The sequence below is a fragment of the Esox lucius genome, chromosome 23 (genome assembly GCF_011004845.1).
Source record: "Esox lucius isolate fEsoLuc1 chromosome 23, fEsoLuc1.pri, whole genome shotgun sequence".
Lineage (NCBI taxonomy): Eukaryota > Metazoa > Chordata > Actinopteri > Esociformes > Esocidae > Esox > Esox lucius.
Window position 1 is genome coordinate 1,195,068 of NC_047591.1, and position 12,671 is coordinate 1,207,738.

Genomic DNA, 12,671 nt, shown 5'->3' on the forward strand with positions numbered 1-12,671 from the left:
GACTGGACACAGACAACTGAGTGTGAGTACCAGCAACATGTTCAAAAAGGACCTCTACAACCACATTGGTTGAATCTGTTTCGAATTTTCCTGACCACTCACATGACAGAACGATGCCAGGGTCAGATCACTTGGCTTCACACTCCATTTATAGATGTATCGTTGACCGCGAGATGAGGAGAATCCACCTGAGTCCTGAAGGACTCCAAATACTACAGGTCAGAGTACCACGGGCCAGTTGACTGGAAAGGTCACAGGGTCCCAACACAGTGGAAGACACTGTTGTGGTGTTAATCTTGATTAAGTGAAGTGTTGGAAACTCACTTATCCATTATACACCTACACTGACTTGTTAGGACAACCAGGCAAATTGCTGGGTCCACATCGCACTGACTGCAATAACTGATTTTGGAACTTTCATCACTGATGCAAGACAAAGAAAACTGAAGACAAGAACTGAAGGACACTTGATTGGAAACTAACTTCTTTCCTTACAACCTAAGATTTTCCTAAATAAACTGATATGGTGATTTCATATGTATGAAGGTTTGTTTCTCGCAAGACAGGTGGGAAACTCTATACGATGACAATCCCAATATTGGACTTCGGCGTATTTGTGATGATGCTTAATTATCTACATTAAGATGGCTATCAGGGTTTGTTTGGACAGTGAATTGTTCCCTATTATAGATGGTCCCTGACAAAGGTAGATGTTTTCCCTATTTTAAAGGTTGAAATCTGTCACAGGTACAACAGGATATGCATAAGTCTTTTGTATGATTTTGTCGCATGGATCATGATACGGACAAGGGGGGTTTTGATTGTTCAATGGACTTTGGGGGAAATGTTTTAATCATGATGTCATGTTGAGTCTGGTTTTCTGCTGAACACCGTTAACACTGATAATAACCTGTTGATGTCAATGTTTCTTGACCTTTATAATCTGAGGTGGGGACAGGATTGATGACTGTCATACATTGAGTTATGTGTCGGAGTGTGGTGTGTCAATTGTCTTGTTTACATTCATTTTCATTTGAGGAACAATAGGACCTGATTGGTCAGATACTCATTTTGTTCTTTCATTTTAGTCATTTGTAACATATGCGTATGGGCCTTTTCTTTTCATTAGGAATTGAATTGTAATGTTTTATCAAACATGTAATGTTTTTCTTTAAATGTTTGATAGGGGGGACTGTAGAATCTGAGCATTAACAATTACAATATGAATGTACGTTTCATTGGAAGTGAATGTGCCTAGATAATGAGAACAACAGAAACCTCTCTGTTTAGATTATCTCTCAGTAGGTAGCGCTCTAATGACAGGAATGTTTACGATGGCCATATGGCATGGGGGTTGACTTCTAAAAAGTTAGAAACGCCCTTAATGTATAGGCTAGCTGGTAATCAACATTACAGTGAGAAGAGAGTGACTGAGATGAGATTGAGGTTGTGTAAGGAAGACCAGGTCCGTAACCTCATGAACAAGACTTTCTAATGCTGCAATAAATAATATACTTTCTCTCTCCCTTGACAAACGGGTATGCTAATTATTACAACCACTATACGAAACGGCCGATTTCTAACAGCTGGTTGAGGGCGTTATTGAGTGTCGACCTCGGACACCGGTGGACACAGGCTCCCCTGCTTCCTCAATGGAAGACGTGACGGCGGGATTGAGGAGATCCTCGAAGTACTCCTTCCACCGCCCGACGACATCCCCAGTTGAGGTCAACAGCTGCCCACCTCTACTGTAAACAGCGTTGGTAGGGCACTGTTTCCCTCTCCTGAGGCGCCGGAAAGTTTGCCAGAATCTCTTCGAGGCCAGCCGATAGTCCTTCTCCATGGCCTCACCGAACTCCTCCCAGGGCCGAGTTTGTGCCTCCTCAACCACCCGGGCTGCAGTCCGTTTGGCCTGTCGGTACCCGTCAGCTGCCTCAGGAGTCCCACAAGCCAACCAGGCCTGATAGGACTCCTTCTTCAGCTTGACAGCATCCCTTACTTCCGGTGTCCACCACCGGGTTCGGGGATTGCCGCCTCGACTGGCACCGGAGACCTTACGGCCACAGCTCTGAGCGGCCGCTTCGACAATGGCGGTGGAGAACATGGTCCACTCGGACTCAATATCTCCAGCCTCCCTCGGGATCCAGTCGAAGCTCTGCCGGAGGTGGGAGTTAAAAATCTCTCTGACAGGAGACTCGGCCAGACGTTCCCAGCAGACCCTTACAATACGCTTGGGCCTGCCGAGTCTGTCCAGCTTCCTCCCCCGCCATCGGATCCAACTCACCACCAGGTGGTGATCAGTTGACAGCTCCGCCCCTCTCTTCACCCGAGTGTCCAAGACATACGACCGCAGGTCAGATGAGACGACAACAAAGTCGATCATCGACCTGCGGCCTAGGGTGTCCTGGTGCCACGTGCACTGATGGACACCCTTATGCTTGAACATGGTGTTCGTTATGGACAAACTGTGACTAGCACAGAAGTCCAATAACTGAACACCGCTCGGGTTCAGATCAGGGGGGCCGTTCCTCCCAATCATGCCCCTCCAGGTGTCACTGTCGTTGCCCACGTGGGCGTTGAAGTCCCCCAGTAGAACGATAGAGTCCCCAGTCGGAGCACTTTCAAGCACCCCTCCCAGAGACTCCAAGAAGGTCGGGTACTCTGCACTGCCGTTCGGCCCGTTGGCACAAACAACAGTGAGAGACCTATCCCTGACCCGTAGGCGCAGGGAAACGACCATCTCGTTCACCGGGGTAAACTCCAACACATGGCGGCAGAGCTGGGGAGCTATAAGCAAACCCACACCAGCCCGCCGCCTCTCACCATGGGCAACTCCAGAGTGGTGAAGAGTCCATCCTCTCTCAAGGAGTGTGGGTCCAGAGCCCAAGCCGTGCGTAGAGGTGATCCCGACTATCTCTAGTCGGAACCTCTCAACCTCACGCACGATCTCAGGCTCCTTCCCCGCCAGCGAGGTGACATTCCACGTCCCTAGAGCTAGTTTCCGTGTCCAGGGATTGGGTTGTCTAGGCCCCTGCCTTTGACTGCCGCCCGATCCTCTCCGCACCGGCCCCTTATGGTCCCTCCTGTGGGTGGTGATGCTGCCCCCAAATGAAAAAGACGAAGTGGTTAAAGGTAGGCTAACAAACACAGAAAACACAATGCAATGCAATTACAACAGAATAAGTGAAATGCAGTCAAAAAAATAGAAACGGAGACTATGAAAAACTAAAAAAAAATATAAATGAATAACAGATGAGATCTGCCCTGAGTACCTCAAGTCTCTGGATGTTGTGGAGCTGTCTTGGTTGACACGCCTGTGCAAAATTGGGTGGCGGTCAGGGACAGTGCCTCTGGGATGGCAGACCGAGGTGGTGGTCCCTCTTTTTACGAAGGGGGACCGGAGGGTGTGTTCCAACTATAGGGGGATCACACTACTCAGCCTCCCCGGGAAAGTCTATGCCAGGGTTCTGGAGAGGAGAATACGGCCGATAGTAGAACCTCGGATTCAGGAGGAACAGTGTGGTTTTCGTCCGGGCCGTGGAACACTGGACCAGCTCTATACCCTCTACAGGGTGATGGAGGGTTCATGGGAGTTTGCCCAACCAATCCACATGTGTTTTGTCGATTTGGAGAAGGCATTCGACTGTGTCCCTCGCGGCATCCTGTGGAGGGTGCTTCGGGAATATGGGGTACTGGGTCCTTTGCTAAGGGCGGTCAGGTTCCTGTACGACCGAAGCAGGAGCTTGGTCCACATTGCCAGCAGTAAGTCAGACTTGTTCCCTGTGCATGTTGGACTCCGGCAGGGCTGCCCTTTGTCACCGGTTCTGTTCGTAATTTCTATGGACAGAATTTCTAGGCGCAGCCAGGGGCCGGAGCGTGTCAGGTTTGGGGACCACACGATTTCGTCTCTGCTCTTTGCGGATGATGTTGTCATGTTGGCCCCTTCAAGCCAGGACCTTCAGCATGCTCTTGGACGGTTTGCAGCCGAGGGTGAAGCGGTGGGGAAGAGAATCAGTACCTCCAAATCCGAGGCCATGGTCCTCAGTCGGAAAAGGGTGGCTTGCCCACTTCAGGTTGGTGGAGAGTGCCTGCCTCAAGTGGAGGAGTTTAAGTATCTAGGGGTCCTGTTCACGAGTGAGGGAAGGATGGAACGGGAGATTGACAGACAGATCGGTGCAGCTTCTGCAGTAATGCGGTCGATGTATCGGTCTGTCGTGGTGAAGAAAGAGCTGAGCCGCAAGGCAAAGCTCTCGATTTACCGGTCAATCTACGTTCCTACTCTCACCTATGGTCATGAGCTTTGGGTCATGACCGAAAGGACAAGATCCCGGATACAGGCAGCCGAAATGAGCTTTCTCCGCAGGGTGGCTGGGCGATCCCTTAGGGTGAAAAGCTCGGTCACCCGGGAGGAGCTGCTGCCCCCGCGACCCGGCCCCGGATAAGTGGAAGATGATGATGATCTGGGGGCAGCATCTGTAGCATTCGCATTTTAGGAGTCAGGAGAGTTGCAATCTTGTACATCATGTGGAGAGGTAATGCAGATGTGTCACTGGTGCCCATCAGTTCTTCCAGACGCGAGGCACACGCATTGGCGACTCCAGAGAGCAAGGGCTTGATCATTGCTCCTTGGCAGTTTTCAATGAGTTTCACGGACCACGGCAGTGGAAGTGATGCGCTGGGAGTGGAGTTGTCGGACTCCAAGTCATTAGTAGCTTCCTTGAATAACTTAAGGAACGCAACTACTGTTTTTAAAGTATTTGCATTGATCTGCCCAATTCTTTCACACTGGTTATTTCTAAGCAGTATTGTGGAGATCTCCTCATGCTGTTGCAGTATGGAATCCAGCATTTCATAATTTGAATTCCATCTTGTCGCGATGGATTGCTTGAGGGATTTCTTCAAGCTGTTTTGCAGACCTGAATATTTCACCAGTTTTTTTGCACTGGTCAACAGTTCAGACAGCTCGGTACTTTTTGCCAACACATCTGGTGAAAATGCACTTGATAGGGTGAAGTTCAGGATGTGCGCGTTGCAGTTCAGCCTGGTGTGTCCACGCAGGGCAGTGACTATGTTGGCTCCACGGTCAGTGACAAACACATCACGGCCACATAGAAGTGACGCATCTATTTCAAATTCACTGAGTTTCTGGAACAGCAGGCTCCTGATATTCTCCTGAATATCTCCTGATGTTTTTAATACACCACTCTCAAAGGGAGCCGCGAATAACACCCTGGAAACGAGGTCGAAGTTGTTGTTTGTATAATGGATGGTGCCGGATATGAATGAAGTTTTATGGTAATCCTCCGTCAATGTATCTGTTGTGATGGCACATCCATATGTTTCAATGATAGGCTTTATCTCCACTGCCACTGACGCCTGCAGTACTTGGGCTTGCCCCTCGACATGGATACAGTGGTTGGATGAGGTAAAACATCTTTTACATCAAATTTGCCATATTTAGCGGCGACGTCAACGAAGTGTTGCGATATATCAACAAAGTCTTTCCCGGAAACAAAGTCATATGGCCTTATGTCTAGACAGCACAATTTCTCTGTAGTTTCTTGTTTAATATGTGTAGGGAGATGTTGTTTATCCTTGAAAACCAGCTTACTTTGACCGGGTAGAACAGAGCAGGTGTGTCGCTTCAACCCAGACGTGCCGGATTTGTGCCCATTGTAGATTAGTATTTTTGCACATTTGTCACAATAAACGAAGTTCAGTTCCTTTCCATCTTTATCACAAACAATTGAGAAACTTCTCCATATGTCAGACTTGCGTTGCATAGGTTTTGTGTTGTAAATACCTTGTTTGAGGTTCTTTTCCACATCATTTATTGACATCTCCATCATGTCACTATGCAACCAATCACAATTTCCGATCCCGCAGTGTTTTTTTTTTTTGCCGCCCATTCCGGCCCGCAGCAAAGTTCAAACCGCCCGCAGCAAAGTTCAAACCGCCCGCTCCCGCGAGATTTGTGTTGGGTCCCGCGGGACCCAATCCCAATGCAGCCCTCTAGTAGAAAAGACCAGTATTAGAGTGTCACCCTTATGGTTTGTTTATACCTTAAAATAACGGCCAAGGTCTCTGGGAAATGTGTCTCTATTTCAGACATCACTGCAGGTTGACTGCTTTTAGCAGCAGAGGTTGATTGTGGGCGACAATACTGTCATGGTTAGCTCGCCAAAACTCTACTGCTGAAGATGCTAGCTGGCTCGGCAACGTTAGCTAGCTGAGAGTGCGCATCTCAAGCCTTTAAATAAATCCGCTCCGTGTCCAATAGAAAACAATTCACAAACACTGTTTTCTTCAAGTAAAATCTTCCTTTAATCCAGACTCGTTATTAAATAAAACAAGTAAAGGAAAATAAACAAATATAATCTTAAATCCTTAATATCACGGATGCGATAAAGAAAACTGTGCAACTCCACTCTATTTCCTAAAGGATGAACAATCCCATCTCTTACAGTAGCAATTCTTAAAGGGCCAGTGCACAATTTTAACATATAACATATTTCAATGTAAATATAGAGAATTATGTATCTAAATAGTACACACAAATAAAGAAAGTTTACAATCAAACACAAATATTCAAATACTGAAATGCTACACCTAATATTCAATAATTGTCACTGAACATAAGCAAATTAGGCTCCTACACTAGCTAATGTCCGTACAGGCTTACAATAGCCAGTTAGTTTTGTGTGTAACGTAACAAAAACCCACCCATCTCGTAGGCAGCTTAATATTTCATTCAATAAAATTATGGTACAAAAGGAGCACTAACGCCACAGGTCTTATGTTGACAACGTGGACGCAGATATAGGAAACTCCGAAGGCAGTCGTAATATTTAGGCTAACAGTGTTGCGCTAATGTTAACAAATGTCAGCGTAGCGTTTAGCTAACTGTTTAAACTTGTGAAAAGAAGAACAATGTCCCGTTCAAGCTGTGTTTCACTTTTCCTCTAAAATTATTATTAACATCGAGACCAAAAGCCATATTTGGCAAGACCAGGGGCAGAGACCGAGACAAGTCCAAGTCCATAGAACAACCGTCTTGAGTTCCAGACCGGACTTGAGTACTACAACCCTTTTAAGTGAACAAATATTATAGTTCACTTACCTTCAGTAAAAATGAGCCTTGGTTTGCGCTCTCTGGAAGAGAAAAGCCCACTCCCCGGGTCCGCAGGCTATCCAGAATGTCGTTTTTCAGGTCATCTTTTTTGTTCTGTACAACAGACCAAAATGTATTAAGTTGCTGTGCACGAAACAGCGTATCGAATGCGGACGGAGTCGGGGTACTTTGAGCCGTGGTGGGCAGAGATTCTGGCTCTGGGGCACACTTCAGTGCTAAATACCTGAACTGAAATAAAGACATGACGCCACCGACAAGCTAACCAAGCTGCTGAGTGGGGGCAGTTTTGCCAACTTAGCGACTTTGTCGCTAGATTTAGCAAATTTTCAGACCACCTTAGCGACTTTTTTTTTTTAAAGCGACTAGCGACAAATCTAGCGACTTTTTGTGGTGTTATTGGAGACTTGTTCTTACTCTTCTCAACGAGCAGCGGGTGCTGCCATGGGCCCCTCCCACATCTGAAAGCACTCACAGGCGGCCCAGTCCGAGATGTTAACTCCTCCACGTCCAGACTGAAAATGAATCGCGCATGTGGGAAGCCCCCGCTGGCTTTTCCCACCCATAATGTAAAATGTAAATGTTCTTTGTCTAAAATAAATCACTGCAGTTCTCTTTATCCATGACCATGATGATATCTCACCTTGTGTGTCGCTCTAAATGTTTTTTTTCTAGCCAACTGATTTTGACTGATACGAATGTACAAGAGCACTGTTTGACTTCTTGAAGCACTTTTCAAATGATTTTAAACCCAATCTCACAATTTTGGTTGACACGCTAGTGTTGCATGGGCAAATAATCGACACATTACACATGTCCATCATTGTAAAAGAAAGAATAACTCTTACCTACTGTCCTTCTACACATTACATATTTACTGTGCATATTGCGTTCTCGCCACCTACTGGCGACTATACAGAACAAAACAAAAGTTATCAGTGCCTTTGTAAGTGACGACAATGTCTTTGTGAACGAACGTGTAGATTAGTATTATTTATTCCCCAAGCTCATAAAATAAATTTGGGTCGCACATAAATTGACAGGGTCAGTCGGAAACCGTAACCAAACAATTATTTTTGTTATGCCTAATGATATATTGATAGCCAAAATGGAAATGTCCCCCGGTTTTCATTTCAGACTTCTGGTCACCTTACCTTACTTGATAGTACCGACCTAATTCGACCTTAAAAGTACAGAGTTTGGTACCCAACCCTAGTTTTCGGGGCATCTGGGCATCACTAAGACGTATGACCATGTCCTAAGACATTTGTTTAAAAAACAATGTTATGGTGTTTTCCTCTAATTGTCACATTTGTCAAATCACTGGAAAGCCAAATTGGGTTATTCGTCTGGCTCCTCTGTATCCAATTCCTGTCATGTGTGGTCCTTTACCTAACAATCACCTTTTGAATAGGTGATACCAGGGTGTGCCTGGACTCCATTGTTAGCACCATGTAGCAAAAGTGGTAATTTTCAACAAAATTGTAAATGTGCAGATCTTTCAAGATGAAATAAGTTTATCAACTTGGCTATTATCTCTGCATTCTCCAGTTTGTTGGGAGAGTTCAAAAATGTAGTGCAGAGATCACTGATTTTTCTCGTTTTAAATTATTCTCTGGGGATCGCGTGCCAGATGAGCCCTCATCTTAAAAGTATTACCACCAGTGGTAAAAAAAATCAGTCTTTTATTTATAAACTTCCAATGTTGACCAAAATTCTGTAGACTAAGTTTAACAATATTAAAATAATACAAATAATCAGTACAAAAATAAAAGGGGCACAATAGCATCTCTACTGGAAGAAAATTGCAGCACAAGCAGATACAGCAAATCAGTGCACGCACACTTCGGCAGTGGAAAGCCACCTGAGTTGCAAATTAGCTTGTGCAAATTGAGATCAGGAGATAAGCGGCAAAAGTTGGTGGCCCCCATCGATTGCTCACTGGGTTACTGAACTAGCTTTGAGAATAGCCTTTGCTGACTGGCTTATCCTTTTGGTAATGATATGAGACTTGATACAGCTCAAACAACTACGAACAATGGCTAATCCAATGCCTACCTAGTGGAAATGTGTAAGACTTTTCTGCCTGATTTGCTAAATGTGACAATGCTGATAAGATGTCAACTGAATTTGCAGGCATCTGCCTCTAATTGGAATCCTGTTTAAGTTGCCCTTGTTTGCCTGTGTTTGTATATAATTGTTTGCTACAGTTTGTGGTGTACCATGCCTGTTGCATTTGTTGTTGGAAAAGCTCATTAAAAGGAATGATTCCCTTTACTTGCTCTGCACCTCATGTTCTGCCTCCTCTTCACCATGAGAGGGGGAAATGTGTGGAGCAACGTTAATCCAAATAGCAATGCATTTTTTGTGATAAGACACTTATTTTTTTGATTATCAAAGTACTAAAATAAAAGATTTCTAAAGATTCTAAAATTGTTTACTGGCCCTTTTAAGGATTTGTTTAATGTTTTATTTTAACTATTTTGCAGCCTTCACTCAGCAGCAGTTTGAAAATTGGATGAAGCTGGTGACAGTGCCCACTGTCTGGGTAGGAATTCTCTCTCTCACCTGGGAGGTGGTTGCAGCAATGCTTGGGTGAGTACCAAAACCAATGGACAGAAGCTGAAAGAATTTACATGTAAGTCTGCATAGAGGCAAACCCAGCATTAAAATATTTTCTCCATTTGTGTTGACTGTGGAGTGGCGAATAGGGACCGTTGTTTTTTCTTACCACAGAGACTAAACAACAAAATTAGACAACTGGCCTACAACCTATTACAAAAGTTGGGACGCTGCGTAAAATGCAAATAATTTAACCCTATATGTCATTGAAAATAGCACAAAGACAACATCAAATGTTGAAACCGAGAAACTGCATTGTTTTTGGAAAAGTAAATGCCAATTTTTTATTGTATTTGATGCCAGCCACACGTTTGAGACAGATTTGAGACAGGGGCTTGTTTACCACTGTGTAGCATCAACACTTCTTTTAACAATACTCTGGCCCAGTCTCGAAGTACACACTCACAGACTTTGAAGTGCGTTCTCGCTGAGTCTGTGAAGGCTTAGGGCTGTCCCACTGTCAAATCCCCAAGTGTGCAAGGGCTCTCTCGCAGACATTTTGAGCACTTTATGCACCCTTTTCATAAGTCTGCATTTCTGCAGTCTTTGCCTGAGGGAATTGCCCACAGTTTATAGCGTTCTGAGGTGAAACACTGGGGTTACCAGGGAAAGCCTGGAAGTGAGAATGAAATCCCAGCAAACCCGAGAAGAAAGCAGAAACACAATAAACAAACAAGAGGGAAGAAGCAACCAACCCTGATGGGGGAATAAGGTAAACCCCTTCGAATGCTACGGAGTGGACAGGTAGGAAGAATTAGTGCAGAGAGAATCTATGACCTGCGTTATAATTTAATTTCTAATAATCTGACTCCATATTGGTTGTAAACATACACAAACCTCAATGACCAAGATCTTAGAAAAGGTAGCTAATCTTTCGTCACAAGCCAAACATTTCCGATAAAGGATTTTTAAGGCCGATATCGATACAAATATTTGGTGATTTTAAAATCTGATATATTGGCCGATATATACAGTGGGGAGAACAAGTATTTGATTCACTGCCAATTTTGCAGGTTACAAAGCATGTAGAAGTCTGTAATTTTATCATAGTTACTCTTCAACTGTGAGTGACGGAATCTAAAACAAAAATCCAGAAAATCACATTGTATGACTTTTAAGTAATTAATTTGCATTTTATTGCATGACATAAGTATTTGATACATCAGAAAAGCAGAAGTTAATATTTGGTACAGAAACCTTTGTTTGCAATTAGAGATCATACGTTTCCTGTAGTTCTTGACTAGGTTTGCACACCCTGCAGCAGGGATTTTGGCCTACTCCTCCATATAGACCTTCTCCAGATCCTTCAGGTTTCAGGGCTGTCGCTTGGCAATACAGACATACATGGCCCCATCCATCCTCCCCTCAATACGGTGCAGTCGTCCTGTCCCCTTTGCAGAAAAGCATCCCCAAAGAATGATGTTTCCACCTCCATGCTTCACGGTTGGGATGGTGTTCTTGGGGATGTACTCATCCTTCTTCCTCCAAACATGGCAAGTGGAGTTTAGACCAAAAAGATAATTTTTTGTCTCATCAGACCACATGACCTTCTCCCATTTCTCCTCTGGATCATCCAGATGGTCATTGGCTTGAGCATGGGGACCTTGTGTGCGCTGCAGGATTTTAATCCATGACGGCGTAGTGTGTTACTATTGGTTTTCTTTGAGACTGTGGTCCCAGCTCTCTTCAGGTCATTGACCAGGTCCTGCCGTGTAGTTCTGGGCTGATCCCTCACCTTCCTCATGATCATTGATGCCCTATGAGGTGAGATCTTGCAAGGAGCTCCAGACCAAGGGAGATTGACAGTCATCTTGAATTTTCTAATAATTGCGCCAACAGTTGTTGCCTTCTCACCAAGCTGCTTGCCTATTGTCCTGTAGCCCATCCCAGCCTTGTGCAGGTCTACAATTTTATCCCTGATGTCCTTACACAGCTCTCTGGTCTTGGCCATTATGGAGAGGTTGGAGTCTGTTTGATTGCGTGGACAGGTGTCTTTTATACAGGTAACGAGTTTAAACAGGTGCAGTTAATACAGGTAATGAGTGGAAAACAGGAGGGCTTCTTAAAGAAAAACTAAAAGGTCTGTGAGAGGTGGAATTCTTACTGGTTGGTATGTGATCAAATACTTATGTCATGCAATAAAATGCTAATTGATTATTTAAAAATAATACAATGTGATTTTCTGGATTCTAGTTTTAGATTCCGTCTCTCACAGTTGAAGTGTACTTATGATAAAAATTACAGACCTCTACATGCTTTGTAAGTAGGAAAACCTGCAAAATCGGCAATGTGTCATATACTTGTTCTCCCCACTGTATATTTTTTAAAATCTTGAAACAAAACAAACAGATTTCCCTAACATTAGTTATTTGTAGTTATTTATGAGTCCTCACTAAAATAATATAAGGCAGTTTAAAAATAAACTTGTTTGTTTTTAAACTGAGGAACAGAGGAACATCAAAATATATTAAAGTTCTGATAAATAAAATATATGAAAGTCCTTTGAACAAATAACCAGTATTAATATACTTGGTAAGCTTCATAAATATAACTTTGAACAAGACTGGAAAAAATATATTCTGTTAAGTTCTACAAGTTCTGATAAAATAACAGCAAAATATAAACTATATACAGTATATGAGGTATTGTACTGAATCAGTCAGTCCTCAATAACTCCAGTCCAGCAGAGGCAGGTTGTAGTACAAAAAGCAAAGTTTCTCTGCATTCCTGCATTTTCAACTGACAGCAGTTTCTTTATTTTGCTTACGACTCCTGTATAAATCTGGTGAATCTTCTTTGTACGGAAAAAATGCTGTTTTTAATGGGCCATCTGCCTTGGCCATAACCCTTTTAATCCCTGCACCCTCAACAACTGCAAAAGGCAGGATGTCAGTGGCTATCATCTCCATCGGGAGTTTGT

At 44.0% G+C, this 12,671-nt stretch overlaps 1 protein-coding gene across 7 annotated transcripts in view; it reads left to right on the top strand.

The window, feature by feature from the left end:
• lmf2b (lipase maturation factor 2b) overlaps positions 1 to 12,671 on the top strand; it is a 65,393-nt gene that overhangs the window by 28,524 nt on the left and 24,198 nt on the right. For all 7 annotated transcript variants that reach the window (XR_004575220.1, XM_013133142.3, XM_013133144.3 and 4 more), the window contains one exon: positions 9,619 to 9,724. Coding sequence is in view for 6 of the 7 variants with exons in the window: in XM_013133142.3 (XP_012988596.1) it covers positions 9,619 to 9,724 (106 nt within the window). In the remaining variant the exon portion in view is untranslated. The remainder of the gene's footprint in view (positions 1 to 9,618; positions 9,725 to 12,671) is intronic.